The 24,780-nt window shown below is 38.4% G+C and overlaps 4 protein-coding genes and 1 long non-coding RNA gene across 6 annotated transcripts; 2 read left to right on the top strand and 3 right to left on the bottom strand.

Annotated features, from left to right (window-relative positions):
* Positions 1–268: 268 nt before the first annotated feature.
* On the bottom strand, positions 269–10,512 carry LOC146449439 (uncharacterized). The gene is made up of 7 exons (XM_085101586.1): positions 10,153–10,512; positions 9,473–9,727; positions 7,973–8,106; positions 4,016–4,148; positions 2,976–3,011; positions 1,872–1,965; positions 269–503 (listed from the first exon to the last, which is right to left on the bottom strand). Exons 1-7 carry the CDS (start codon positions 10,477–10,479, stop codon positions 412–414), a joined length of 1,071 nt encoding a protein of 356 aa, XP_084957712.1. The 5' UTR covers positions 10,480–10,512; the 3' UTR covers positions 269–411.
* A 105-nt stretch (positions 10,513–10,617) lies between these two features.
* LOC146449438 (clathrin heavy chain linker domain-containing protein 1-like) lies at positions 10,618–14,285 on the top strand. The gene is made up of 2 exons (XM_085101582.1): positions 10,618–11,559; positions 12,576–14,285. The coding sequence occupies exons 1-2, from the start codon at positions 10,747–10,749 to the stop codon at positions 13,635–13,637; spliced, it is 1,875 nt and encodes a 624-aa protein (XP_084957708.1). The 5' UTR covers positions 10,618–10,746; the 3' UTR covers positions 13,638–14,285.
* A 1,008-nt stretch (positions 14,286–15,293) lies between these two features.
* LOC146449437 (dnaJ homolog subfamily C member 12-like) lies at positions 15,294–18,875 on the bottom strand. The gene is made up of 3 exons (XM_085101439.1): positions 18,520–18,875; positions 16,966–17,144; positions 15,294–16,388 (listed from the first exon to the last, which is right to left on the bottom strand). Exons 1-3 carry the CDS (start codon positions 18,696–18,698, stop codon positions 16,219–16,221), a joined length of 528 nt encoding a protein of 175 aa, XP_084957565.1. The 5' UTR covers positions 18,699–18,875; the 3' UTR covers positions 15,294–16,218.
* A 115-nt stretch (positions 18,876–18,990) lies between these two features.
* Positions 18,991–24,503, top strand: LOC146449436 (E3 ubiquitin-protein ligase PPP1R11-like). 2 transcript variants are annotated; one of them, XM_085101442.1, is made up of 5 exons: positions 18,991–19,150; positions 20,875–20,980; positions 21,994–22,458; positions 23,045–23,774; positions 24,102–24,503. In XM_085101442.1, exons 1-3 carry the CDS (start codon positions 19,082–19,084, stop codon positions 22,194–22,196), a joined length of 378 nt encoding a protein of 125 aa, XP_084957568.1. In that variant the 5' UTR covers positions 18,991–19,081; the 3' UTR covers positions 22,197–22,458; positions 23,045–23,774; positions 24,102–24,503. The 2 variants fall into 2 exon arrangements, with proteins under 2 accessions (XP_084957568.1, XP_084957566.1); XM_085101440.1 differs by having other exon boundaries at positions 23,045–24,503.
* On the bottom strand, positions 24,210–24,612 carry LOC146449435 (uncharacterized). Its single transcript, XR_014860615.1, has 2 exons — positions 24,332–24,612; positions 24,210–24,278 (listed from the first exon to the last, which is right to left on the bottom strand). It is a non-coding gene; the product is annotated as an uncharacterized LOC146449435 (long non-coding RNA).
* Between the last annotated feature and the right edge of the window lie 168 nt (positions 24,613–24,780).

Below are 24,780 nucleotides of genomic sequence, written 5' to 3'. Positions count from 1 at the left end.
TTCAACTTCATCATGGGTTATTACCCAGATGGTAATGGGCCTCTAGAATCAAGGCGACTATTTCCGGTTCTTAGACAGGTTGAATAATTGCAGTGATAGAATTGAAATCGCCGTGGTAAAATTGTAATTGCCGTGAATGAAGTTGAAATTTCCGTGATGGAACTGAAATTGCTATGAAGGAAGTTGAATTTCCGTGATGAAATTGAAATTGTCGTGACACTTTTGGGCCACTGTAGAAAGGTGAGTTAAAAAAACAGTAAACCAGCCACTCTCTTTCTGTTCTTTTACTAAACAGATCCTTTGCACTTCACCAATATTTTCAATACCAAGTGAAAAGAAAAACCTAGAAAAACAAAATAAAGAAGACAGTACTAAGACTGTTTGTGAAAAATTCCACAAGTCTTTGACTGATTAGTCCCAAGTGACTCCTGAACCAAAGGAGATCACTGGATTATTTCCTATTGGTTTGTACGATACACTCCACATGCCAGTCGTCACAGTCACTGAAAGACAAAATCAGATTAGGTATTAATCCTTTTGATGATAAAGAGCAAACCTGGGATCAGTTAATTTGGTTCTAATGTTTGAGTCTATGGTTAAAACTCTAAGGTGTCGCTATTCAAATGAAAGCTACTGAGCAGTACTTTGCTGTGGTGCTGTTTACTATGCTGTACAAGGTGGTTCTAACTTTGGAGTTTTCTCAGTGAGTCTGTACTGCAAGTTGCGGATCCTCATTTTTTCCTGTCGATTTATGGCGCGCTCGCTTCATGCTTGGGCCAAAAATCAATGGGAAAGGACTGGATCTGCAACTTACAGTGTGACCATTCAAATGAAAGCTACTGAGCAGTACTTTCCTATAATGCTGTTTATTACGTTGCAGAAGTTGGTTCTAACTTTTTTCTCTGTGGATGCAATCCTAAAGTGTGACAAGTCAAATGGAGGCTACTGAGCAGTACATTCCTGTGTTACTGTTAATCATGCTGTACAAGAAAGCTCTAACTTTTAAGTCTGGATGATATCCTAAGATACTTTTTATTTTGCAAAATTTTACAATATTGTTCTGCAAAAATTATTTCTTCCACGTCTTGAGATTGGGTGCTCTCAGAGAAAGGGTTAATAAATGTCATTTGTGTATTAAAGGTGGTTGTATTAATAATGGTAATTGAACTGAGTGGAGTGCAATTTGGTCTAAAATCATACGCATGATTTCAAAATCGAACGAGCGCGCAGCGCGAGTTTGAGTTGAAATCACAAGTATGATTTCAGACCAAAATTGCACAACACAAAGTTCAATTACCACTTTATTACACCTATTTTGAAATCACAGAGCATCATTGTCAATATCAATATTCTTTTTTTGTTACTTCATTTCCTTTTTGATGGGCTAAAGAAAGGATGCGATTTAGAGCAAAAAATGGTGCAATTTGGGAATAAATCGCACTGTTGAGAGCCAATCAGATTGCAGGGATCACCAGTGATTTCAAAATGGGTGCCATAAACCCTTAGAGAAGCCCTTCCTTTAGACAATGATAACATCTCAAGACCAAAGTGACCCACAATAATTATTACTGGTGCTTCCAGTTTCTGCATTTTCGGTCAAGCAAAGTGTGTGGGAGCTCTTCAATTCTCCTTTGATTACGATGCCAGCCCAATACAAGATAACCCCAATCATTTATTTATTTAGGATCTAACTGACCACAGCACTCACACACTAGAATCCTTTGAGGCTAGTCTTAAGTTGTCACTAATGAACAAAACAGGTGACTGTGTTCAAGCTGGCACTACATTTATTTCCACTAGTATGTGTTTGGTTAGCAGTGGTTCTGTTTTCACCCAATACAAATTAACTCCATCAAATTTTACAAACTTACAAATTTCTCCAGGATCCAGCTTCACTGAAACTTTATGGCAAATATTGCTGCAAATGTCATTTGGTGTCAATGTGAATCTAGCAGAGCCTTTGATCTAAAAACAAACCAACAAATAACAAGGTATTAGATCACACAGCCAGAGCTAAGTGCAGTTTCCATACCATGATGGAAGAAGGTTGTGGTAACACTGCAATGTGAATTCTGATCCATTTAAAGGTGACCCCAGCAGTTTTTGTGGGAAAACAGTTTCTGAAATGGTTTGCAAGTAGCTACCTCAAGGTCTGCCACATCTGGAAAAGCTGGAAGTAATGGCTAGAAGCCATTTGTCCTTCCAAACCTTTTTTATTGTTTGTTCAACATTCACTTTGTGATCTGAAAAAGCATGCACCAGAACACAATAAAAACGGGTGTGGACAAGATGTGGCATGGCCTACCCCACATGAAACAAAGACAGCAGGGAATGTTCATACTAAGTGAATCAGCCATAATTTCACATAGGATCACTGTAATGACCTGTTATATCAAGGAACAAAGTAAGTCAACATGTAAAAGCAAGATATAATGTACTATGTGAAAATATGGTCCACCAGCGAGGATTTGAACCCTGTTCTCCTACGTTCAAGGCAGACGTGAGTGTAGTACCTGTAGTGTAGTGGTTATCACGTCTCAGTGCCTTGAACGCAGAAGACCGGGGTTCAAATCGTCGCTGGTGAACCATAGTTTTGCATAGCACATTATATCTTGCTTTTACACATTGACCTACCCCATGGCCTACCCCACATTTTGCCCACACCCAATAGAAACTAAGAATGGCAACAACAAGAAACACTCCTTTTCAATTTGATTGGACAGTTTGTAAAATTGTCTGTACATCTGGTTTCTGGGATATTTCATGGAACAAATAATCCCAGACATTTTCAACTGTCATTTAACTCCAGCAAGTCAAGTTGAAAGAACATTTTCCTGCATGAGTTCTTATTTTGAAAATTTTTAAATGAAACCATCATCAGTCAGACAAAATCTGACTCACTTTTTCGTGAGGAGATGATGTCTGGGCACATGTCAAAATCAGGAGTATAGTTGGTTGAAATAGTTTGTTCATACCTGAGCAATCCAAGTGGCTGATGAATCCCAAGTAACCTGAGAAAAGATGAATCATTATAACAATTAATGGTTTGTAATAAGCTGACCAACTTGTCTCGAGCCTAGTTGCTGGAAGGTCTTGTTACATGAAGCAATTTTAATGCAACTACGAAGCATTAAAAATCAAAACCATGCACAGGTGATTTTTGAAAAGAGCTTGTTGCAGAAACATGATATAGCAAGACAAATTTGTGTTTTATCTGCAGCATGTTCCCGTAACAAAATGCTGCAGATTAAACTCGAAAATGTAGCATTTTCAGGGGAAATACATGATGATTTCCAAATGATACATGTATAACCACATTGTAAAATTATGAAAGTATTCAGTTGTCAAATGTCTTTGTAAAAGGAACATAGCCTTCACTAGAGAAATTCATGAGCTATATTAAATGCACTTCTAAAATTTGATGTACCAAAATATTTCTATTGCATAATGCTGCTCTCTAGCATAAACCCTGTCATTGTACTTGGGAATAAACCTGGTATAAATTGCACTTGTCTTCCATTATTTCTTTTTACATTGTGTAGTTCCAGAAAACATCCAGACCTTACCCATGAAAGGGATTTTTTCAAGACACTACTCATTCACTCAGACTTCTCCAACCCTCACTATCTTGGTTATGTGCATCTAGGCTGTATGATTTAATTAAAGAATGGTCTCCTGGTGGTCCTTTTGAAAGTCAGCTAAGATATGACATTCTCAAACTCATTAATAATTCATCAAGAGAAAACAAAGAAAATCACTACCGTGACCGTGGTTTGGATATGTGATCCTAATTACCATAAAATTTTGCCAACTTTAGACTTGAATTTCTCCAAGAATTATTGATCATTTGAGAAGCCATGTCAAACACTCAAAAGCGTGTTTCATCAGATATCCAAACACCTCAAAGTTGTTTAAAAAAACTTGGCTGCGCCTCATTTTTTCAACCTACTTCTCAGTGTTTGGATATCTCATGAAACACTCTTCCTCGTGTTTGATATATGACATTCAAACTCACATGAAGTGTCATGGTTTGTGCCCAGGAGACTATGAAAAAGTTCCCTTCTGTTGCCTCCGCCATGGGTGGCAGAAAGTAAGGACGCCTGTAATACTTGCGGAATATTCTGGCTCCCTCCTTCTCACAGTTTTCCCTATTAAATAAGAGGTACAAAAATAAATGGTTCATCATTACTGCTTTAATTTGTTAAGGCAATGAGAACCCTATCTTCAATAGCACTTGTTTGCTCAGATTTGCCTCATTTTTTGCACATGGTCTATAATTTATTTCCAAAATAAATTACCCCATTTGTTTTCCATACCAGACATTCATTTCAACAGTGAAAATTCCACAGATAAGGGCAGCAGCAATATTTTCTTCCAATTTGTGCCAATTCACTGCCCTTCTTGTTTTCCTTAACAAAGGATACAGAGTGCCTTTTCCAAGGAGTTGTTCTTAAAAAATGAAAGCCGAAATGGGTGAAAATACAATCAACTCCCTCATAGTGACCACTTCTCGTAAGCGACCACTTCGTAAACAACCGTTTTGTTTCTCAGTTAAATACTGTTTCAAGAACTCTCTCATAAGCGACCACCGCTCAAATTTCTTAAGGGACCGTGACCACTTTTTAGGCCAGAAATTTGACATATTCTTTTGCTTTCTGTTTCCGCTAAGCAACCACACAACATAATCATGTATGATCGTTATTAAATAATTACTCAGAAATGACAAAAGTTCAATATTTAATGACGCTACCCCGGACTGCTGACAGATAATAACAACGGTCTGTTCCAAAATGTTATACAAAGTTTTATCAGAAGAATGAATAGATTATCCAGGCACTATTCAACTTGAAATATGCCAGTAGTTTCAATCTTTTCCTTAAGCCATGGAATAGAAATGTCATTGTCTCCATAGAAAATGCAACTATTTGCCTAATTTTAGCTGATTAAAGGTAGTATTTTTATGTAATTAATTAATCAATCTAATATTAAAGTGCCCATATCGGAAAATTTTTTATTTTCTTATCTGAATCTAAACATCACCCTAAGAACTTCAGTGAAAAAATTTTTCGATTTGCATAAAAAGCGAATTTTTTATGAATTTTATAAGACGTTCAAATTTGCCGCCATTTTGGCCCAGGATTCGCATTAGTCTCCTCTCGGTTTAGCAAGAGCTGTGACGTAGATTCAGGAACACGTGACTTCAGCCTTTCTCTGGATCTCACTGAAAACAAGTCGCGGTATTTCTGCACGTTTCTCGAAAATGCCGGAAAGATGTGTTGCAGCGAGATGTGGAAACATCAAAGACGAAGCAAATGGAATAAGCATGCACAGGATTCCTTTCTTTGGCACTACATGCCCGCAAAGACTGAGGAGGCGAAAGAAATGGATCGATTTTATGCTGGAGCGGAGGAAGATGTGGACGCGCGCCTGGAAAGACCTCGTCCTTGTGCTCGATGCACTTCAATGACGAAGATTTCACAAGGCTGATGAATTCAGGTTTAAACTTAAAACGTGAACTGAAGTAGGATGACATCGCGTTTGTGTTTATCCTTTAAAACAGCTAAGCGAAAGGAAGACGAAGACCGAGAGACACCTTCGAAGAGGAGCAGGGAAAAGCGAATGGCAAGCTTTCGATGCTGAATATTCACACCCGCTTGTGACATTCTAAGCGTTGTAACCTTCTGAGGTTTATAGTTTGACCTCACTGTTAACTCAGTCGCAAGTTTTATAAAATATAGCGTAATTGTTTTGGTATATATTCTCATAGATCGTGAGATCCGCGAAGTTTCGTCGAGACCAAGCTCTCAAAAAATACTAGCACAAATGCTACCACTGATGTAAATAGATCGATGCGAGAACGGTCGCACTCGGCGGACACAGAAAACATTGTAAACCACGATGTAGATAAGGTAGATAAACTGCAGCAAGAATTCAACGAGCTCAAACAAATATTGTACACACATGTGTTGCAGAATTCTGCAAACAATAAAAATGTTGAAAAGTATAACAGCTTTATCTCTGAAAACCTAACCACCACAACGGGGGTTCAAAATAAAAAAGGGCACAAAACAAATAACAAGCGCAAAGAGCGCAGAAAAAAATTGGCAAAAAAATGGATTGAGATACAAAGAGAAAAACACGAGAAATTCATGAAGAATTTTTCAAACAAACAACTTAGCGACAGCCTGTTAGCGTTATTTCTAAAGGGCTCAAATTTGTCCCGACACCGGTGACAGACACGAATTACATTAGACGCCAACTCTTGTAAGACTTCGAACATTTCGCGAGACGTATGCGCCTAAAAGATACAATGGATTTTGTAAACTGTGGGACAGTGACAAAAAGGAAATTAACCTGTTCATTGGACAAGCTAACAACTTCCATCCTACAATTAAATTTACGGCCGAAATTTCAGAGAACGAGACAAGCTATTATTATCACAGTTCAACACGTGTCCTTCCTGTAGTTCCGCGAGAACAATGTCGCTAGTCAGCGCTTCCCAATTGCCTTCGAGTTCCTTGCAGCAGTAGCACTCGCTGATATTTGCTAGCAGATCATGGCTACAGTTACCACAAGTACATCTACATGGAAAATAATTCGTTCGAATGTTTGTGAGTACTTGGCCATAGTTTTGACAGATGATAATGAAGAGCGCGTATGCAAAATGCAAGGTGAGAACTTTACCATCCACTAACACGCACTCTATTCTCCAAGCGTTTCGTTAAATCTTCCTCGAGTCGTCGCTTCTCCTCTTGTTCCTTGCGATATCTTTTTAGCCATTCTTCGTCTGCTATCGGCTCGTCCGCGTACGGTTCGAGTGTATCATCATCTTCACACGTATTACTTGTCTCGTGGACGCCATCTATCGCCTCGACTTCGACGCTTTCAAATTCGTCCTAGCTGCTTTCTTCAGCGGTTTGCTCACTTTCCGTGTCAGATAAGTTTTCTGCCATGGAATATACTTATTTGGAGCTAAGTTTTTCCCTCCTACCGGTGAATCTGACGATTTTCTTTCTGCCGCGAATGTACTTTACTGAAGGTCAAGTGAGTGCATAGACTCGAGAGTTCCTGAATGTACGTCACAGACCATGTCACGTGGCCCTATTGTGAGCCTGTCGGCATTCTCATCAGCGGGGCGGGTGGACCGCAATAAAATAGGATTTTAAAGATTTGTAAAATTCATAAAAAATTCGCGTTTTATGCAAATCGAAAAATTTTTTCACTGAAGTTCTTAGGGTGATGTTTAGATTCAGATAAGAAAATAAAAAATTTTCCGATATGGGCACTTTAAGCTTATTTTGTTGATCTTTCCCGTAAGCGACAACCTCGTAAGCGACCACTTTGTCGTGCCCCAAGGGTGGTCGCTTACGAGAGAGTTGACCGTATAAGGCAATGCTTTGGGATTAATTTGTAGGCCACATGCAAACCTGAACAAAAATGAAAACTAACATACAATATTATTTGACATAGGACAGCTATGCTAATAGCCCTTCATTTGTAAACTGCTCTTTAGCTGGGGCATGCCACCATAACATGGTGCTAGAACTTCAGTGTCTCAGCTGTGTTTACACTAATGGAGATTCAGCCTGGAGTGGGTTCAATCTTACTGCTTGTTGAGGGAGAAAGGGAAGACAAAGGAATATTGATCAGGGTTTTGGTGTGAGGACATTCTCATTCTTAAAAAAAATTTACTGATTAAAGTTAACGTAAACAAAATCCAAGACTGCTGCCTGATAGGAGCCCAGTAGCCTGGGGCACCCAAGAAAATGCTCTGGGCGCCTAAATTTTTTGCAGCAGCACCAAACACTTCACATGTTGGGGTTCTAACTTCTCAGCTTGTAGCCTTGTGGGCTCCTTGAAAATTTTGTTAGGCAACAGCCTTGAAAATGACTGAAATTAGGTGGTTTTTACGTGTCACATGGTGTGACTTAATATAATGTGAATGTAAGTGAGCAAAGTTACTATAGCTTACCAAAAACCTTGGAAGTGAGTTAGTTCACCACTCTTAGCAGCTGACAGCAAGTCTTGGGGGCTTTCATATTCTGGGAGTGTGCTTTGAAACTGGCATCCACTGGGTCCTGCTAACAGTTCATTGGTCTCGTACATCTGACAAAAATAAAAATATATATATTAAAGACCAAATGGAGGATCTGTTTACCAAAAGCATGAGATACACACCTACATATTCTTGGTTTTCACATGACGTCACCAAATTCTAGAATTCAAAACTGGGAGGCCTACAAAATTTCTACCTTCATTCAAGGAAAGATTACCTAAAAATATGTCTGTTCACAATTTCTTAGCTCGACGTCGTGCTTCCTTTTGAAAATAGAACAGTTTCAACTTCCGAATTTCCATCATGCGTGACATAAGGAGGACGGCTGTGACAGAGCTTTTCTGTATCTTAAAAATGACTCTCCAGGTGATTTTCAGCATTCTAAACAATTTAAGTTTGAGGAGAAATATTAATCTAAACATTGGAAAATTCACAAGGGCAAACAAACCTCCTTTCTGGCAAAAGTGAACTCCAGATGTTTTTTCGTATTTCCGGCCGCCATGTTTGTGCCCCTCAGAGGGACACAAACATGGCGTCTCCATACTAAGCTCTATAAATTTATGTGGAACATTTTGTCAAATACCTCGAGTACGGAATGCTGCACAGACCTGACACTTGGACAGATGCCTTATTTATGTATCCTCTATACCATGTCAATTTCTTGACTTCATTCATGGAATGGTTTCGATTTTTTTTTTCAATGGCGTGACAGTGAAAACCGAGAATACAATCTTAAGCTTTAAATTAAAGTCTGGCTTCAAAGTCTCATAATTTAACACTCAATCTTAAACTTAAAAGTAGATTGTAACAAAGAACAAGTTTTGTCAACTATTTATCAAGAGAAAACAGCAAACACACTTCAAGAGAGTACTTCTCAACAGCACTCATTTAATTATAAATGGTAACCGTTACACTTCAAAACAAAACAAAACAAAAAACAACAACAACAACCCACATAATAAACAGTATCAAGAAACATAAACCCCAATAAGTTTCATTTCAATGGCCATACATTTGCAATTTTCTCTGCAGACTCCAAAGTTAAAACAGATGTATACAGGATAATAAACAGCACCACAGGAAAGTACTGCTCAGTAGCTTTCATTTGAATGGTCACACTTTGGGATTTCATCCACAGACTTAAAAGTTAGAACCACCTTGTATAGTATAATAAACAGCACCACAAGAAAGTTCTGCATAGTAGCTTTCATTTTAAGGGTCACACTTTACGATTTCATCCACATAATCAAAAGTTAGAACCACCTTGTACAGTATATGAACAGTGGTATAAGAATGACTGCTAAGAAGCTTTCATTTCCATGGTTACACTCTCTGGTAGGATTTTGCAGACTAAAAATGTTATTTAACAAATTATATACAGGAGAAGTCAGTAAAATAAATTATTCAAAAAACTACCTCAGCTAAGAAGTTGATATCAAACGTTTTCACTGCACCCCAATCTTCAATAGCATCAGTCACAATAACCGGTACGTCAGTGAAAAGATGGTTTTCAGCAATCTCACTTTGATTTGCATTGGCAATTCGCTTTATACTTTTCAGGATTTTGCAGTTGTTGCAGTCTTCTTCGGTCAATCCATCTCGAACAAAATAAGGATTGTCAATGAAGCAATCCTGGTCATAGATCACTGTCCAGTCCCAGTATGGGAGGGCCTGATGATATGAAACAAGATTTAGACAAAGAATGAGTAAAATCTACATGATTGTGCAAAATAGAATACCTTATTCTCAAACTCATTTATTTATCGTTCATTGGAGATGTTAGGAGATCAAATGGGGAATTCCAAAGCAATTGGAGGGAAAATGCGAATTCTGAGGGGGAGGGAGGAGGGTTTGAAAAAAATGGGATTCTGAGGGCATGGTAGGGGGTGGGCAAGGGGTTGAGAATTTTGAAACTTCTGAAGGCAAGAAGGGGGGTGGGGGGGGGGGGGTTAAAATATTGATACCACTTATTGTAGAGTACAGATATTTTGTGGAATCACCCATTTCTTTTTCTTCTTTTTTTTTTAGGTTACAAGACTTATCGTTAAAATTTAATTTTATCTGTTTAACAAAATATTAATCAACAAGTTTCCTACCTTCATAGCTATGAACTTGCCATAAATACAAATTTGGCGGTAAGTTGGATCACAAACGAACAACAAGGCAATAAATCCCACCACTAATGCGAAAGACAACGACCGCCAGAACCATTTGATGTGCTTTTCTCTGCTTTGTACAGCGAGCAAAGGTTGTGCACATTGCTCTATCTGAGGCTGCGTGTAGCCAGCTTTGGTGCAAAATTCATAGAGCTGGCGAATCTCATTGTCGACCAAGTTAAGCTTCTCCTTCAAAGAAAGGTTCTTTTCTTCCTCGGTTGCTTGCAAAGAGAAATTTGGAAAGGATAAATCTGAACTGTCCGCCATTTTTAATCAGAACGTGTAAAGATTTCTTGTCGAGATTGTGTTAGAATATAAGGTGCATTCTAATTGGCCAATCGTTAGAGCTGGCCAATCAGATCACCTTTTTTATTCTCTCTTGACAACTGACTCCTCAGCTGTGGCAACCGATTGGACAGACAAACATGGCGGAGAATATTGACTTCTACACTTGGACTTAAAGCTGCTCTTTTCACGGGAAAAGTCATTTTGGAACTACGCGATTGCGCCTCAAAAGGAATCGCTCATTTAAGTATGCAATCCAGGAGGTCTCCTAGCCCAATTTCGGTCCATTCTCCCCGCTTTTTAAAGTCGACCTTGAGATCAAAATCTCCATTGAGTGCAAGAGATTTTAGTGCAAAGAAAAAGGCTTTTTCCAAGGGCCTACCGAGCGCTGATCTTCAGGGAATCGAAAGCAATTTAGATGATGAACTTAGAAGAGTGAAGCTTCACCCAGAATATAGCAAGCAAGAGTGTTTTATGATTCACAAACATGCTTTTGACCAACTGATTGAGAGCAAGGCTGTGGTTTATAAGTCCATCTTGTCACAGATAAAAGCAGAGTATGAACAAGTGATTGAGACTCTAGAAAGAGGCCAAAGCCAAACGGTTTATCTTCAGGGAATGCTCAAAGCCCTGCTATCAGAGAAAGCAAATGTGAGGCATTTTGTACAAAGAGGGGATGAACTTGAAGAGAAAATATCAAAGCTTAGAAAACACAATTCACAGCTTAGACAATCACTTCACACCATAAGAACAGAGAGAGCTCGCAGGTTAGCTTCTGCAGAGAGTAAGTCAATGCAATCTGTTGTCAAGGAGACAAGGCTTTTAATTCCTGGCTTGTCACTTCATGATCTTACTGACTTAGCTACACTGAAGAAGACTTTGGTGAGGTTAGAAGCTCAAGTGAAGGAACTAAGTGAAGCTACCTCAACTAAGTTTGCAGAGAAAGGCCAGAAGCAGGTCTTGAAACAACAGCTGGTGAAAAAAGAAAATGCGAGAAGTCATGTGTTAACTTATCACGAGAAGCTACAGGAAAGATGTGAGACCCTCAAGGTTGCTGTTGAGGTGAGAAGCACTCTATGCCCATGTTCCTTTTGGACCAATCATTTCAACACAGTCAAACAATCCAGCTATTGTTTCATCCAAGTTTTGTGCTAACTGAATTCGTTGACCTTATTGGTATACATGACCAGAAGACAGTACAGTGGAACCTTGATTTACCGAACCTCTATATATAACAAAGTCGTCAGTATAACACACAGTATTCTCCAGTCTGGCCTTTTAGAATGTTTGGAAAAGAATGTCTATGACAATGAACCCTTGAAATAACAAACCAATTTCCTAGTCCCTTGGTGCTTTGTTAAATCGAGGTTCCACTATAGATAATTATTTTAATCGAGGTCCCACTATCGATAATTGTTTGTAAGCAATGATTCAGAGTGCACAATTTGGTCAGAGGAGTTACCAAGTACCAGACTGGTCATCCAAAAATGAAGCTACATTCTTATCAGAGGGAGATCATTAAAATTCTTTGTTATTTATAATAAATTCTTTTGTCTAATTTTTACCCACCTGTTGAAGGAAATTATTAAACTAACAGCTGATTTCTTTGCTGATCTCAATCAATAATTACAATCTATGTCAGTGAAACAATGATAGCAAGCAAACAAAAATCTATGTTTTGAAGTAGAACATTAATCCAGTAGTGGATTTGCAGAATGTCATGTAAGGTGGGTCGCTAGGATAGGGTTAAAAAGGTGGGAGCCCAGACTGGGGTAATGTTTCAGAATATAAAAAAACTTTTAGCCCTCTGTGCCAGTGACATTTCCTCGACAAAAAGGTAAAGGCTGACTGACTTAAGTTCTGGCCTCTCCCCTAGCAACATGTACATCCACTACTCGTTAAATATACACACCAAAAACAATCACAAAGGGTAACATACATTATAGTTCTTTATGAACTTCTGGAAAGTATCCTCAGTCCATGAACAGATAAAATTCTATTTCAGAAATCTTATATTTGATATTGGATCATTGTGACCTATTAGTTTCCTGTAATTATTTTATTTGTTTTTCCAACAGGCAGCAAAATCATTTGTTGATAATCCAGACCAGGATGTCCACATTGTTGATGTCATATTCCGTGAACTAGCAAACTACGGCAACAGCAAGTATGGCAAGAAAAGTGATGCACTACAATTCTTTGTTAGTTTTGATGAGGATGATCCCTTGAAGAAGAAAGAAGCAGAGCGTTTGATTGAATATGTTGATCACTTCAATGATTTGTTTGACTTTGGTCAGTTTGAATTGGCTGCAATGCATGCGGCAAACTCACCAATGGGAATTCTCCGAACGTATGAGACACTGATTAAGTTCAAACAAGCCGAGAGAAAAGAAGGCCAGGAGTCTCCTCTGTTGATCTTTTGTGATGCTCTCATGGCTACAGCGTCTGCGTCACAGCCTCTGACTGGAGCCATGTCTTCGGAGTGTATTCGGTGTGCTCTGCAAGAAGGACGTCTTGATCTAGCTACTCACTGGTTGGCACAAGATAAAATCACTTACTCTCTTCCTCTGGGTGACGCATTTCGTGATTACTGCCAATGTAAACAGAACTGTACCTGCACATGCCTGCCTCTAGCCCAAACAGTCTACATGAAAATTAGGGCACATCATCAAGTCATTGCTTGTCTTTGTGGACAGGGGAAATATTCAATCATGTTGAACTATGCACGGAAGCATGCAAAATTTACAACAGAGGAATACAGAGCTACTCTGTTAAGGAATCCCTCCCCTGAACTGGCAAAGCTGATGCTCAGTGCTCCAAGTTCCAACAGGAAGATCGGCATATTGAGCTTTGCATCAGTTGTTGGAGCTTTTCTAGATGATGACCAACCTGAGATGCTTTTGAATGTGCTCCAGCATCTTTCACAAAGTAGATCACATGATTTATCAGCTATTATGACAGACGCTTTGTTCAACGAAACAAAGAGTGATAACATGGATGCAGATCGGTGGCTGCAGGTTGTCGACATGTGTCAGGAAGCTGGTTTACTGGAAATTGGTGTTGAAATACTATCCATGTTGACCATTAGAGATGCCTTAAACAAAGCATCTATTGCTTTCAGCATGGATTATATTTCTTAATTCCAAGATCTTTAGCATGACTGATTAGTTTTCAGACCATAGCTTAATCTGGACTATCAAACAAAGGAACTTCTGATTAAGAATTAGTCTGGATAATTGGAAGCCAATGTAAACAAGAATTTTTAGCAAAACAGTTTTTACTTGAAATTCGCAATCAAACAGCAGTTAGAAAGGAATCACATGTAGTTACTGTCAAAGGAAACAGCCAGTGAACAGTTGTTTCCCAATGCCCCTGGTCCCAGTTGTTGAAAGAGTGGATGATGTAATCCAGTGGATAAATAATTTATTGCTGTTTAGTGGATAAAATGTACTCCAACTAATTCATGTTTTCGGATGGCTTGCAACTCATAACTCATTTGCTGGATAAAGTTATCCACTCTTTGAATAACCAGGACCTGGCATCTGTGAGCAGCATTTGCATCTCACATCCTCTTGTGCAAACACCCATAGCAGCTGTGAGTAACGAGAGGTGGCTTAATTGAAAGGCTAGTAGATCAGAGTGCAGTCTTATAACTTGTTGCATGGTCAGTCATGCAGTAGAATATGCACATTGTAAGTATATCATAGAATATCTTGGATAATATAGATTTGGAGCGATTTTGACCAAAAAGATCGTAAACAGCAAAGAAATAAAACTTTGAAAATTTTTGGTTTTGGTCTTAATTCTATAAAGCATTTAAAAAAATGCAGGCTTTCTAATACACACAACATTAACCTTGGAAATCAAACCCAAACCCAGGTCCTGTCGGTAGGAGCCACCATTCTTGCTCCCCAACCTGCAAATGTTCGATAAGCAACAAAATAAACATGCAGAGGTGGATATGTTTTAGATTGTCTTTGACAATGGCATTAGCACTTTCAAAAGTCTCTACTTTTCACTCTTCCACACATGTATTAAATCGGACAAATGAGCACACACATAAAATACCTGCTCTGTGTTAATACGATGTGTTGGTAATGGAGGGGGTGGGGTGTACTGCAGTAGTAGGAACCCCTCATAATCTTCAAGGGGTTAACGAGAGAAATTTCGTTCACACACACCCTTTAGCCAAGGTTGGGGGTCAACTCTCATAAGGTCTCACATGAGTGGCTTTCAACCCTTCTAGAAAACAAAAGAACAAACGACAGAACAATATCCCCAACCCTAAAAACAACAGCAGCTGCCACACAACTGAAACAAATACAAGCTTACAAGAGCGGCTACATTACTGAGATTGGGGGTGGGGGAGGTACTCCATTACAAAGTGCCCTAGCGGCGGCATCATTGGCCTGTTGGAGTATGGTTTTCAGGTTTCTTATCTTCAAGATGGTAGCTATAGTTTCACTGTTTTACATAAAATGGGTAACACCAACCCTGGGCCAACAGTATGCACCTTGTCAACACATTTTTTGCAAAGACTCTGGTTTTATTTTCACAATGTATATTTTTTGCTCGATTCCACTATTTACAACAAACATGTGTGAATAGGACATTTTCACTATGGCGTCATTTGACTACAACTACCAGAATCCTTCAGTTTTTTGTTTTCTCATGCTAATTAGAGCTATTGTTCTTTGCTCTCCAATGGGATTACAAAATTTGAATTTGAAAAGGAAAACAAAATGAATTCTGGTAGTTGCAGTCAAATGACGCCATCATGAAAATGGCCTATTAAATAATATTTTAAAATGGTATATGTATTTATACAGGAGTACAGTAATATTACTGTCAGAAATTTCAGTAATTCAATGCTTAGTAAATATACAGCTGGATTAAATAAAATAAAAAATTATCTGTGAAAATGCCACAAAAAAATTTCCCAAATTATAAAGAAAATAAATTATACAGGAAGAATTGTATGGAATAGTGTTACAAAACAAAGTTTCTTTTTTATCACTTCACAACCCCTGAGTCATCAAAAAAGTGGATAATGAAGGTCAATGTACAAGTTTAAAGATGAAAAATGCAGGTGGCTCAATAATTTGAAGAGTGAGGCTCTGCCAGTATAATTTCATAGAAAAATGAGTATTCAAGTGTGATGATGTCTCCCCAGTTTGCTGTAATAAAAGTACACATCGCTCAAGGGTAATAGTTCTCCTAATAAATAATTACTCTGTCAGACCATAAACATAAAGTAAAATGAGCTATATATTTAATTTGCCATAAATTCTGAGTACTGAAAGGGAGGGAAATACAATGAACTTTGCACACCAGTTGGTAGACTGTAAAACAGTTGGTATTTTGGTGTTATAAAGTTGTACAAACATGTGGTCTTTGAAAGCAGCATCTTGAAGGACCAAGGAATGAAAAGTGAAAGTGAAAGAGTTAAAAACTGTAATTCAGATTTACAGAGTAGCATAGGCTACTGCTAGGTAGTAGGCTCTCTGTGATTTGTTTCTTCCTCCTTGAATTTCACACAGAAAACACTGACTGTTTTGCAGTCTGACCAGTTGCATGATTCATACGACTGGAAGACTTGTTGGCGCTTGCCTCCCAGCAAGTCGTGGACAGTAAAACTTCTTTAAAATGTTTCCTGTCATGGCTTTGAGTCATTAAAAATGTCGTTTTGATATTAGGACTCACAGTAAGTAAATTTTCCTTTCAAATTTCATATCTCCTAAACTTACTAAGATGTGAACCCCTCTTTGAGCTCCACCCACACCTCCTCATAGGTGTCTTGGCTACATGCAGTATACTATCACTACATGACTCAATGTGGCACTTTGTCTTTTGGTCTTCATCTAGGAATTCATTCAGAGGATCTTCTCTCCCTGAAATTCAAATCAAACATAAATTTAAGGATTGGAGCTTATAGTAAATCAGCTGGAGGATTGCTGTGCTCATTTGGACAACGTAATTTTCTACAGTAGGCGCGGTTACTTAGAACTGACACCTTTGACAGGGTAAAATGACCTGGTCAGCCTCTTACATTTTTGTAAGCATGACCATTCTTTACAAAGGAAAATTTACATAAACCATCATGTATGCATAAAAAGGTCACAAAAAAGATCACAAGCAGCAGCCATGACATTAACTGTCAGTGGTAAAAAAGGTGGGGTGTTTGCAAGTGAATCAATCAAGTTGCTCTTCTTCCCACACCACAATGATTGCACTTGCAGGCCCTACACTGGAAGAGAAATGTGCAGTTCCAGACCCCCATGGAAGGTTTTTTGTTTTGCAACCCCCATCCCCCCAGGAAATTCCAGTTTAGCTTCATACTTTGCTTCTAAAATTTTGACTTTTCAGACTCCCCTCCCCCTTGGAATTTCCAATGACCTTCCATGGGGTGGGTATGGATTTTTTCTGGAACTGCAAAATGTTTAAAATGGCAACATTTTCTTTTTTTACCTTTTTTGCAATCAAGCATGAGTTCTTTCCTTGGTTTGGCTGCCCAGTGTAATGATGTATGCACTGCACTGCTCAGCTCAATCCACTGTTCATACGGTACAGCTATTCCAGATCGGCGCCAGTGGTCATATTTTCTCCTGCTTTCTTCATTACACAGAATATTGCGAGCATTTTTTAATCTGTAAATAATATAATCAATACCAAATAGTCAACTCTGCAGCTTGGTCCTGTATGAGCTCAAAAGATTGCCCCCCTCCTCCCAATAGAATGATAACTAAAAGAGACTAATGTCAACATGCAAATTCTCCCCATTGTTCTTTAGCTGGACTCATTTTTTTAAAACAGTAAGGAATTTAATCTTTGGTGCTCCTTTTATTTATTCACAGGACCAGTATAGCTGATCAAGTAGTTATAATGAAAGGAAAAATTAGATGTTAGTCCCTACTGAGGATTAAAAGTCTAAACCTCACTCACTATTATCTTTAAATCTTTTCTCATTGGCTGATAACTTGCTTCTTAAATTCTTCCATAAATCCAACAGTGTTCTCCTGGCATGGCAGTGGGTACTTACAGATATTGCTTGCCATCAAACCCACTTTGTGGTTTAGGGCGGGGGGGGAGGGGGGTGGGGGGTGTTAAAGATACTCCTTGAAAGTGCTTGTAGCCCAGTGCTTGAAACCCTTCAAGCTGAGACCCAGCTGTTTCAGGCCAACGTAGATAATTTTTCACACTCTATTTCTGACCTATAAACTCCCAAAATCTACCTTGCACCAGGTCATTCCACAACTTTAAAAAACAAATCTCCTGCAGTAATTTGTTTTCAAGGCAATCCCCTATAAATCTCATTTTCAGACATCACTGATCAGGGACCTAAAATATTGACAATGTTTTAAATTCCATTTTGCTGTTGTGGTGTAGAAGGAGTCTAGAGGGTCACATGACCTCCCAGTGGGACTTCTTTTTCCTTGTTCAAAATGAATTTACATTGTTTTCCTATTGCGCTTGCAATTGACACGATAATTCATCCTTACGAGATCTTTCCAATTCTGATATTTTATTTATTGAGAGAATTTCGATAAAATATTACAAAAATGTTAATATTACGCCGCTGTACCCTCCCTCGACAACGCCCCCAAATAAACCAAAACAAAATTTGTTAAATCATCTCATGAGAATATTATTAAATCAAGGGCAATTAATTCGACCGTATAATAACTAATATTGAAAGTAATTACCGCTCAAGTATTTAATATTTACCAATTTTAAGTTCTACTGTCGTGCTTGTTATACGACGAAATAATCGCTGTATGAACAGGCGTTTTTTGTACATTTATATTCATACGAGTACACAATAGAACTACGTAAATAAAAATTTGTTTCGAATATTTGATGAAATATCAAACAAAAAAAATCAAATAGCCATGTCCTATTGATTTTCAAACTAAAATAAATCCTCTAAGTTTACAAATGCGGCTCAAGAATCTGGAAGACAGGAGAAAGAAAACGTTCTTTCTTCCTGCACAGTGTCGCAAGGTGATGCAATGACGCACAAACCTTTCGAATAACTTTTCCGCGGTTTTATCTCCAGGGTTTTTATCTGGATGATGAAGTTTGGCCTTTTGACGAAATTCTGCGTTAATTTGTTCCGTGGTAGCTAACTCATCGCAACCCAAGAGGGCGTAAAAATCATCTTCCTTGACCTTCTTGAGCAACACGTCGTAAAAGTCTTCCATAGCTGTGGCGCAACCAGTCTGCCCCGAAAACAATGTAGTGGTGGTAAACAAATTGTGTCGGGTGTGTAGGGGGAGGGGAGACTAAAAGCCAAAGCGCTGTCCCGGTACTGTCAGACAACCTTTTTTGGTAAACACAATTAAGCTATGAGGCAAAGATGGAACACATCATGAGATAGAAGACTAAATTCATTTTTTAAAAAAGTTAAATACAAGCTTATGAAGGTTTGAAGTTCCTTTGACAATCTTCTTAGGCTACCCGGGTTGTTCATGTTTGACTTATCGCGCGGTCACAAAGCAAAGTACTTTACAGAAGAGACATGTTAGTATTGTAACCTTGTTTTCAAACTTTTCTGGCCTAAATGAATTGATTTAATGCTAGGGGAATGGCGGAATGCCCTGAAGGTGCTAGTGGTACCGTCACAGTGACCGAAGAAGCAACTGAGAGTCCTACGGTAAGTTACAGTCGAACCAGGTCAAGCGTACCCCCCTAGACTCTATTAATGGATCGATTATTTGAAAATTGAACCGATTAGTCGTTTCAAAGAATGCATTCATTTATTCATTGTTAGCGCGGATCGATGTTCAAATTGAAATTCGTATAACATAGATCCGCGCTAACAGTAAAAGCAATAGCCTGTAAAATTCAAACTACAGTACATAATTGAAACAGCTCGTTCGTTAAAACTGTTCCTGCGTGTTGTTGACACATTCATATAATTCGTTATGCAAATTTGGTCATGGCAAGAGTACAAAGTCAAGCGCTTGCAAATGAGTCGGGTTGAAAAATTCCAATTTATCTTTCATGTATAGCTAGCATTACCCACCTTGTAGCATGAAAAAGTTTGGTATGTATTATTATTTCACCAGACTGTCCATTATACCGCGACGAATAGCGCAACACATGTGCTGCCATTGTCGAAGGTCAACTGAAATGACACTGAAATGAACATCTTTCACTGTGAGTTCGCATACTTTTCGCCAAATTAATTTGCATATACCTCAAAAAGAGAACCTTTCATTATGATAAAACGCTTCCAGTCCTTTTTCATTTTTGTTTTTGAATAACTAACGGAAAAAACGCAAGTGTACAAACGTAAAATGTCCATTTAGTGATCATTAGTGAGTTTAAACTTACGCGACAGGACCACCGTGCCCGGTTTAAAATGGCGAATTTTTTTTCTGACAGTACGCGTTGACTGCTGTAAATCAAGAGAAATCTGCTTTTTGGAAAATCCATTGCTATATAAGTCAAGAATTGCCGCTCTGAATATATTAAGAGGGGTTTTTCCCGCGGGCTTTCTGGTTTTCTGGTTTCATGTATTGTTCATATAATCCAATCAGAAATCTAATTTTGATTTGAATACTTGAAACGACTAACGGGTTCAATTTTCAAATAATAGATTCATTAATAGAATCTAGGGGGGTACGCTTGACCTGGTTCGACTGTAAACGTTTGACATTTTTAACTCAATGCGAAGTTGGCCGGGTCGTCGAAAAATCAGTGTCATCATATCAGTATTTGTTTTAATTTAGTCAGTCTCGTGGGTTTTAAAATTATCAGGATCGATTCAGATTAAATTTCAGCTTTTTAACTTTAAAATGGGACTTGATTATGTGCTTTGTTGAAGTGGCTCATCTCGACAGTACAGTGGCAACGTTGTAAGGTTTTAATATTGCTAACTCAATTGACACTTTTTTTTTTTGCAACGATCTGCATTCGAAAACAGATGTCTCCTTAGCATTTTTGAGATCTAATTAGTGCCTGTCTGTTGACATACGTGTAGGAACCAATGAGATGCATAATTCAGATCTATATAGAGCAGTAGTACATCAAATACTTCCTGGCTCACATCTCAGGTAGCAGTTTTGCACATCTGAGTAGAGTGGCATGTCTAGGGGAGGGGTCCAGGGTGCCCCCACTTTATTCTCAAAGAAAATAAGGCCCACAAGGCTGAACAATTTCCGATTCCAGCTGAAATGTTTTCATTCCAGTCACAAGGACAGCCACCTTAGTCAAAGTTCTGGATCTGCCGCTACTGGTAACAAATCAAAACAAGCAAATTAAAAACAACAACCAACAGTCACTTAAGTACGGCTTTGCATATGAACCAGCCCTGTAAGCTCAGTGGTGATAAAAAGTTACCAATGATATATATTCTATATTTGTAATCCTCAGCAACAAAGGCTTTTGCTAAAACTGAAGAAACCCAAGACAAATAAAAAGGTACAGTGGGATGAGAGTGCTGTAGATAACGAGTTTATGGGAAAGAAGACATCAAAATGTAAGCAATTTAAATTGAAATTATTGATAACTATATATATATATTAATTTAATTTATAAAACATTCAAGTCATGTATAGATAATAGTGTACTGGCGTGTATTGTTCTGATTAGGACAAGGAGAAATGGAGATAAATATCATCATGTCATTCAAGTCATGTCAATAACAATAGATCTCTTAAAGGTCTCTTGCTATGAAAACCTTCAACAAAGATTTTCTCAAACTCAGTGTGATCCTAAAATGGCTGTGACATGACTGACTGGATGTGTCCTCCAAAGGGAGGCTGTCACTATCACCAGAGTGGCTTTCAGATAGATTTTTTCTCCTCTGGGTTGTCGTAAGTCTGCCTGGAGGATGGTAATTAGTCAGAAACAAAACGCTTGAAGCTGAACTGCACTGTGTTAAGGACCACAACCATGGGAGAATTTTTGTTGCCATCCTAAAGAAATGTACTATTGGGAAAGAACACCCCAGAAGAAGTACTCACTCAGGTATATAACTGAGTGATAGGGAGATATGAGATATGAAAACCTTTTTTGGGGTTTGAAATTAACCATTAGGGACTTATTTGAGGTTAGAAATTTCTAATTTCTACAGGCCAGATTCTCAAATTGACAACTTATTTCAATGTTATTGTTTGTATAGTATTTTTTTTCTTTGTAGCTTAATAGTTTGAATTCTTTAAATGAGATTCGTTGTAAGCTTTGTTACATGTAGTTAACAGTGTAGTATAATGCCTTGTTTTCTCGCAACACTTATATTGGATGTCATATTTTATACCTCAGCTCAGTAATGTGTGTTTGACTGTTAAATAAAGCACTTAAAAAAAAAAAAATAAACAAGAGTCTAGCGGGGGCCTTTTTAGGGTTTTATGTGGAGAACGGATTTTTGGGATTACATTTCTAGGATGTTGGACTTTTTTGAGTCCAGTGTTAGCCTAATGACACTTTTTTGGGTCTAACAACTGACATATACCATAGATCATTAACTCTACCATTCTGATGTTTTTGCAGGCTGCTGTATTTATTCCAAGCCCAAGATATTTGGGGAATCATCATCAGAAAGTGACAGTGATGATGATGGATGCAACCACAATGCTTATTGCACAGGTCACAAAAAGAAAAGTCACAGAGATCATCATCACCATGACGACAGTGAAAAAGGAGAAGGGTCCTCTGGGGGGAATTCTGAACCAGGGGCATCTTTCAGCACTTAGTTTGTACATACTGCCAAGAGGAACATTACATTTTAAATTATTTGATGTGGATACTTTTTTTAATTTTACTCACAACTTGAATACTCCTAAGCCTTGTAGTAATCAATGTTAAACCCAACTAAGGGAGTTAGGGTTCTGAGAACCCAGGGAGATTTGGGACATTTGATCTTGGGTCCAGTGTATACTTGAAAGGGAGATTTGGGATAAGGCATGATTTGTCTCATTCTCAAGTCTCATGTAGGGGATTTTGATAGGGTTAAATGTAATTTAACTTAGTTAACGACTTGGAGCAAGTTTGCTCCGTGGTGGCGTGGCGTAGCGAGGCGTTAGCGTTTATTGGCGTATAGTTTGAGCACGGGTAGCACATTAGCGTTTGGGCATTTGTTGTTACATTATTGTTTGGGGCCTGGTTCAGGTCTGCAGGCAGTTGCGTGGCCAGCGGTATTCTCTTGCAGTTTAGGCGTGCTCCTTTGCACATGCTCGGAAATTTACTCTACTCAGCGTTTTTCGTGGCGTGGCTAGTTTATCGCGTTTTGTTGGGCTTTTCTTTCCCTCCCTTCCCTCCCAGTAGTGTTACCTTGTTATTGTTGGGGATTGGTGTTGGGGGTTAGTTAGGGTTAGGGTTAGTTCGTTGTCTTATGTACTTATTATTTTTCCACTGAGCTTTTTGTCTCAGTGTGACGGGTGCTAGGGTTGGGGCTGGGTTGCGGGCGGGGCTCGTGGCTGGGTTGTGGGTAGGGCAGGCTTATGGGGTGTTCTACCTACCTGGGTTTGGGTTGGCGGTACCAGCCCCTGGCTCCTGGGCACCCAACCTCCATTTGCGACATAGGCGTTAACTTCAAAAAAAGTCAAATGCTTCCCCTGCTTTGCCTTTGATTGGTACTCAAAGGGGAAGTATCACGCAAATGTGCTGTCATTTCAAAACCCAAAAATCTTTGTCAGCAGAAACAAACAAGTAATTTTCGGCCTTTTACTTTTTTCTTTTGTACTTTTCGTGCCGTTTACCCTTTATTATAGTCCAAATGCTACCTTTTAAGCGAAAGTTGTTTTGGGGTCTAGAGTATCCCTTTAAATTATCACCCCAGTGCAATAAAACAGTTGATTAGTGCCTCTGGCCAGAGACAGAGTAGGCCGGTATGGATTGAAACTTGAAAAATGTTAGGCCGATGTTTTTCAAGTTCTTGCATTTTTGTTTCCAAAATGCGCTAGAACCGATCACGAGTTGTTCGTTTCAAGAATTGAGTTGATTTCTTTCCTCTCGTCATTCTAGAATTATTTGGCAGCTGATTGAGGGTCTTATTTCATTATTTTTAACAATAGATACCAAAAACCCCATGATACTTCCCCTTTAATATTGAGTTGTTTCACTTTATTTCTGTATCAATTTCTCTTACTCTCCACCTTAAATTTAAACTCTCTTCCAGTGTGTAGGTTGTGGGTTTGACTACCAACTGCGACCCAGGTTTTGTTCCAAGTTTGTGACTTGTGCAATACTACATATTTGAATGGTCAAGGTTACATAACCTGTTGCTATGCCAAGGTTTATTGTTATATATTTATTTTCAATTAAGGGAAGTGGTCAAAACTACTATACTGAAACAGGACCCACCAAACCACAAAATAGATGGTGGCCTCTGCCTACACCCCCCTTCCTCAACCTCAAAAGATGGTGTCTTTATTGCATAGCCACCCCTCTATCCAGCAGTAAAAAATGACAGTGAGATTCAAACCTCACTTTTCTTGTTTAGCTAGCCATAGTGACTCTTGCTAGCTGAATATTTGTGTGCCAGTAAAAGTTTGTCAGTGATGTTCAAGAGATAGGTGGTATCTTTGATAACCCCCTTACCTCAGACAAGGTGTGACCTCTTCGAACAAACTTGTTATCACCAGTTCCCTAAAAGTAAGTGATGTGGGTGATGTAAAATGAAAGGAAATGTGGAAATCTGAAATCTCCTTTTTTCCCTGAAGGCAAACTTGTAACAATATTAGGTCTTTTTTGATTGTTCATTGCAACTTGACCTAATTTCTTGCTCATGATAATTTTATAAATAGTTGTAATTATAACAAGAAATGTTAATTTGTCTTGGCAGTTTTAGGTGTCAAGAATTTTTCAATATTTAATAAGTTATTCAGACTTTTTTTTTTACCATGGTTACTCAATGTATAAATTTTGTTAATAACTTGATGATCTCCACCATTTTTCAATCCAATGCAATATCTCAAGATATATCCATATAACATATAATTTATCAACCTCCAAGATATAGGTAATAGCTGGTTGCTGAATAAAAACCATGACTGCAACATTTTGTTACCGAAAATCTTGTTTGGTTATTTGTCTTTACCTTTGCATTTAACCATGAATGACACTGAACATTCCTTTTGTGTAGATTGGTCAAGACTGTGTAGTACCATTAATAAATTTAGTTTTGAAGAACTACAGTAGTAGTTTCCAGTGGGTGCTGAGAATGTTGTAAAAGTTCAGATGTTTTGGGACTACTGTCCCTTCGTCAGAGATATCCTTTTGTGTGGTGACTTTGTAAGACTTTGCCTTTTTAAGAAGGGACTTGATAATAGATCTCTC

Source organism: Pavona decussata, unplaced genomic scaffold, assembly GCF_977016875.1.
Source record: "Pavona decussata unplaced genomic scaffold, jaPavDecu1.1 SCAFFOLD_602, whole genome shotgun sequence".
Classification (NCBI taxonomy): Eukaryota; Metazoa; Cnidaria; class Anthozoa; order Scleractinia; family Agariciidae; genus Pavona; species Pavona decussata.
The sequence above is the reverse complement of the archived record's forward strand: the minus strand, read 5'-3'. Positions and strand labels throughout refer to the sequence as shown.

What these genes read in the sequence shown, in the direction of transcription:
- LOC146449437 (XM_085101439.1), bottom strand. Translation starts at nt 18,698, where the DNA reads ATGGAAGACTTTTACGACGTGTTGCTCAAGAAGGTCAAGGAAGATGAT. An exon ending in GCGGAAAAGTTATTCGAAAG is followed by an intron (nt 17,145 to 18,519) that starts GTTTGTGCGTCA and finishes TATTATTTACAG; the next exon opens with ATTAAAAAATGCTCGCAATA. An exon ending in CATGCTTGATTGCAAAAAAG is followed by an intron (nt 16,389 to 16,965) that starts GTAAAAAAAGAA and finishes TTTGAATTTCAG; the next exon opens with GGAGAGAAGATCCTCTGAAT.
- LOC146449438 (XM_085101582.1), top strand. Translation starts at nt 10,747, where the DNA reads ATGCAATCCAGGAGGTCTCCTAGCCCAATTTCGGTCCATTCTCCCCGC. An exon ending in CCCTCAAGGTTGCTGTTGAG is followed by an intron (nt 11,560 to 12,575) that starts GTGAGAAGCACT and finishes TTTTTCCAACAG; the next exon opens with GCAGCAAAATCATTTGTTGA.
- LOC146449436 (XM_085101442.1), top strand. Translation starts at nt 19,082, where the DNA reads ATGGCGGAATGCCCTGAAGGTGCTAGTGGTACCGTCACAGTGACCGAA. An exon ending in AAGCAACTGAGAGTCCTACG is followed by an intron (nt 19,151 to 20,874) that starts GTAAGTTACAGT and finishes TGTAATCCTCAG; the next exon opens with CAACAAAGGCTTTTGCTAAA. An exon ending in GGGAAAGAAGACATCAAAAT is followed by an intron (nt 20,981 to 21,993) that starts GTAAGCAATTTA and finishes ATGTTTTTGCAG; the next exon opens with GCTGCTGTATTTATTCCAAG.
- LOC146449439 (XM_085101586.1), bottom strand. Translation starts at nt 10,479, where the DNA reads ATGGCGGACAGTTCAGATTTATCCTTTCCAAATTTCTCTTTGCAAGCA. An exon ending in GCAAGTTCATAGCTATGAAG is followed by an intron (nt 9,728 to 10,152) that starts GTAGGAAACTTG and finishes TCATATCATCAG; the next exon opens with GCCCTCCCATACTGGGACTG. An exon ending in CACAAACCATGACACTTCAT is followed by an intron (nt 3,012 to 4,015) that starts GTGAGTTTGAAT and finishes ATCTTTTCTCAG; the next exon opens with GTTACTTGGGATTCATCAGC.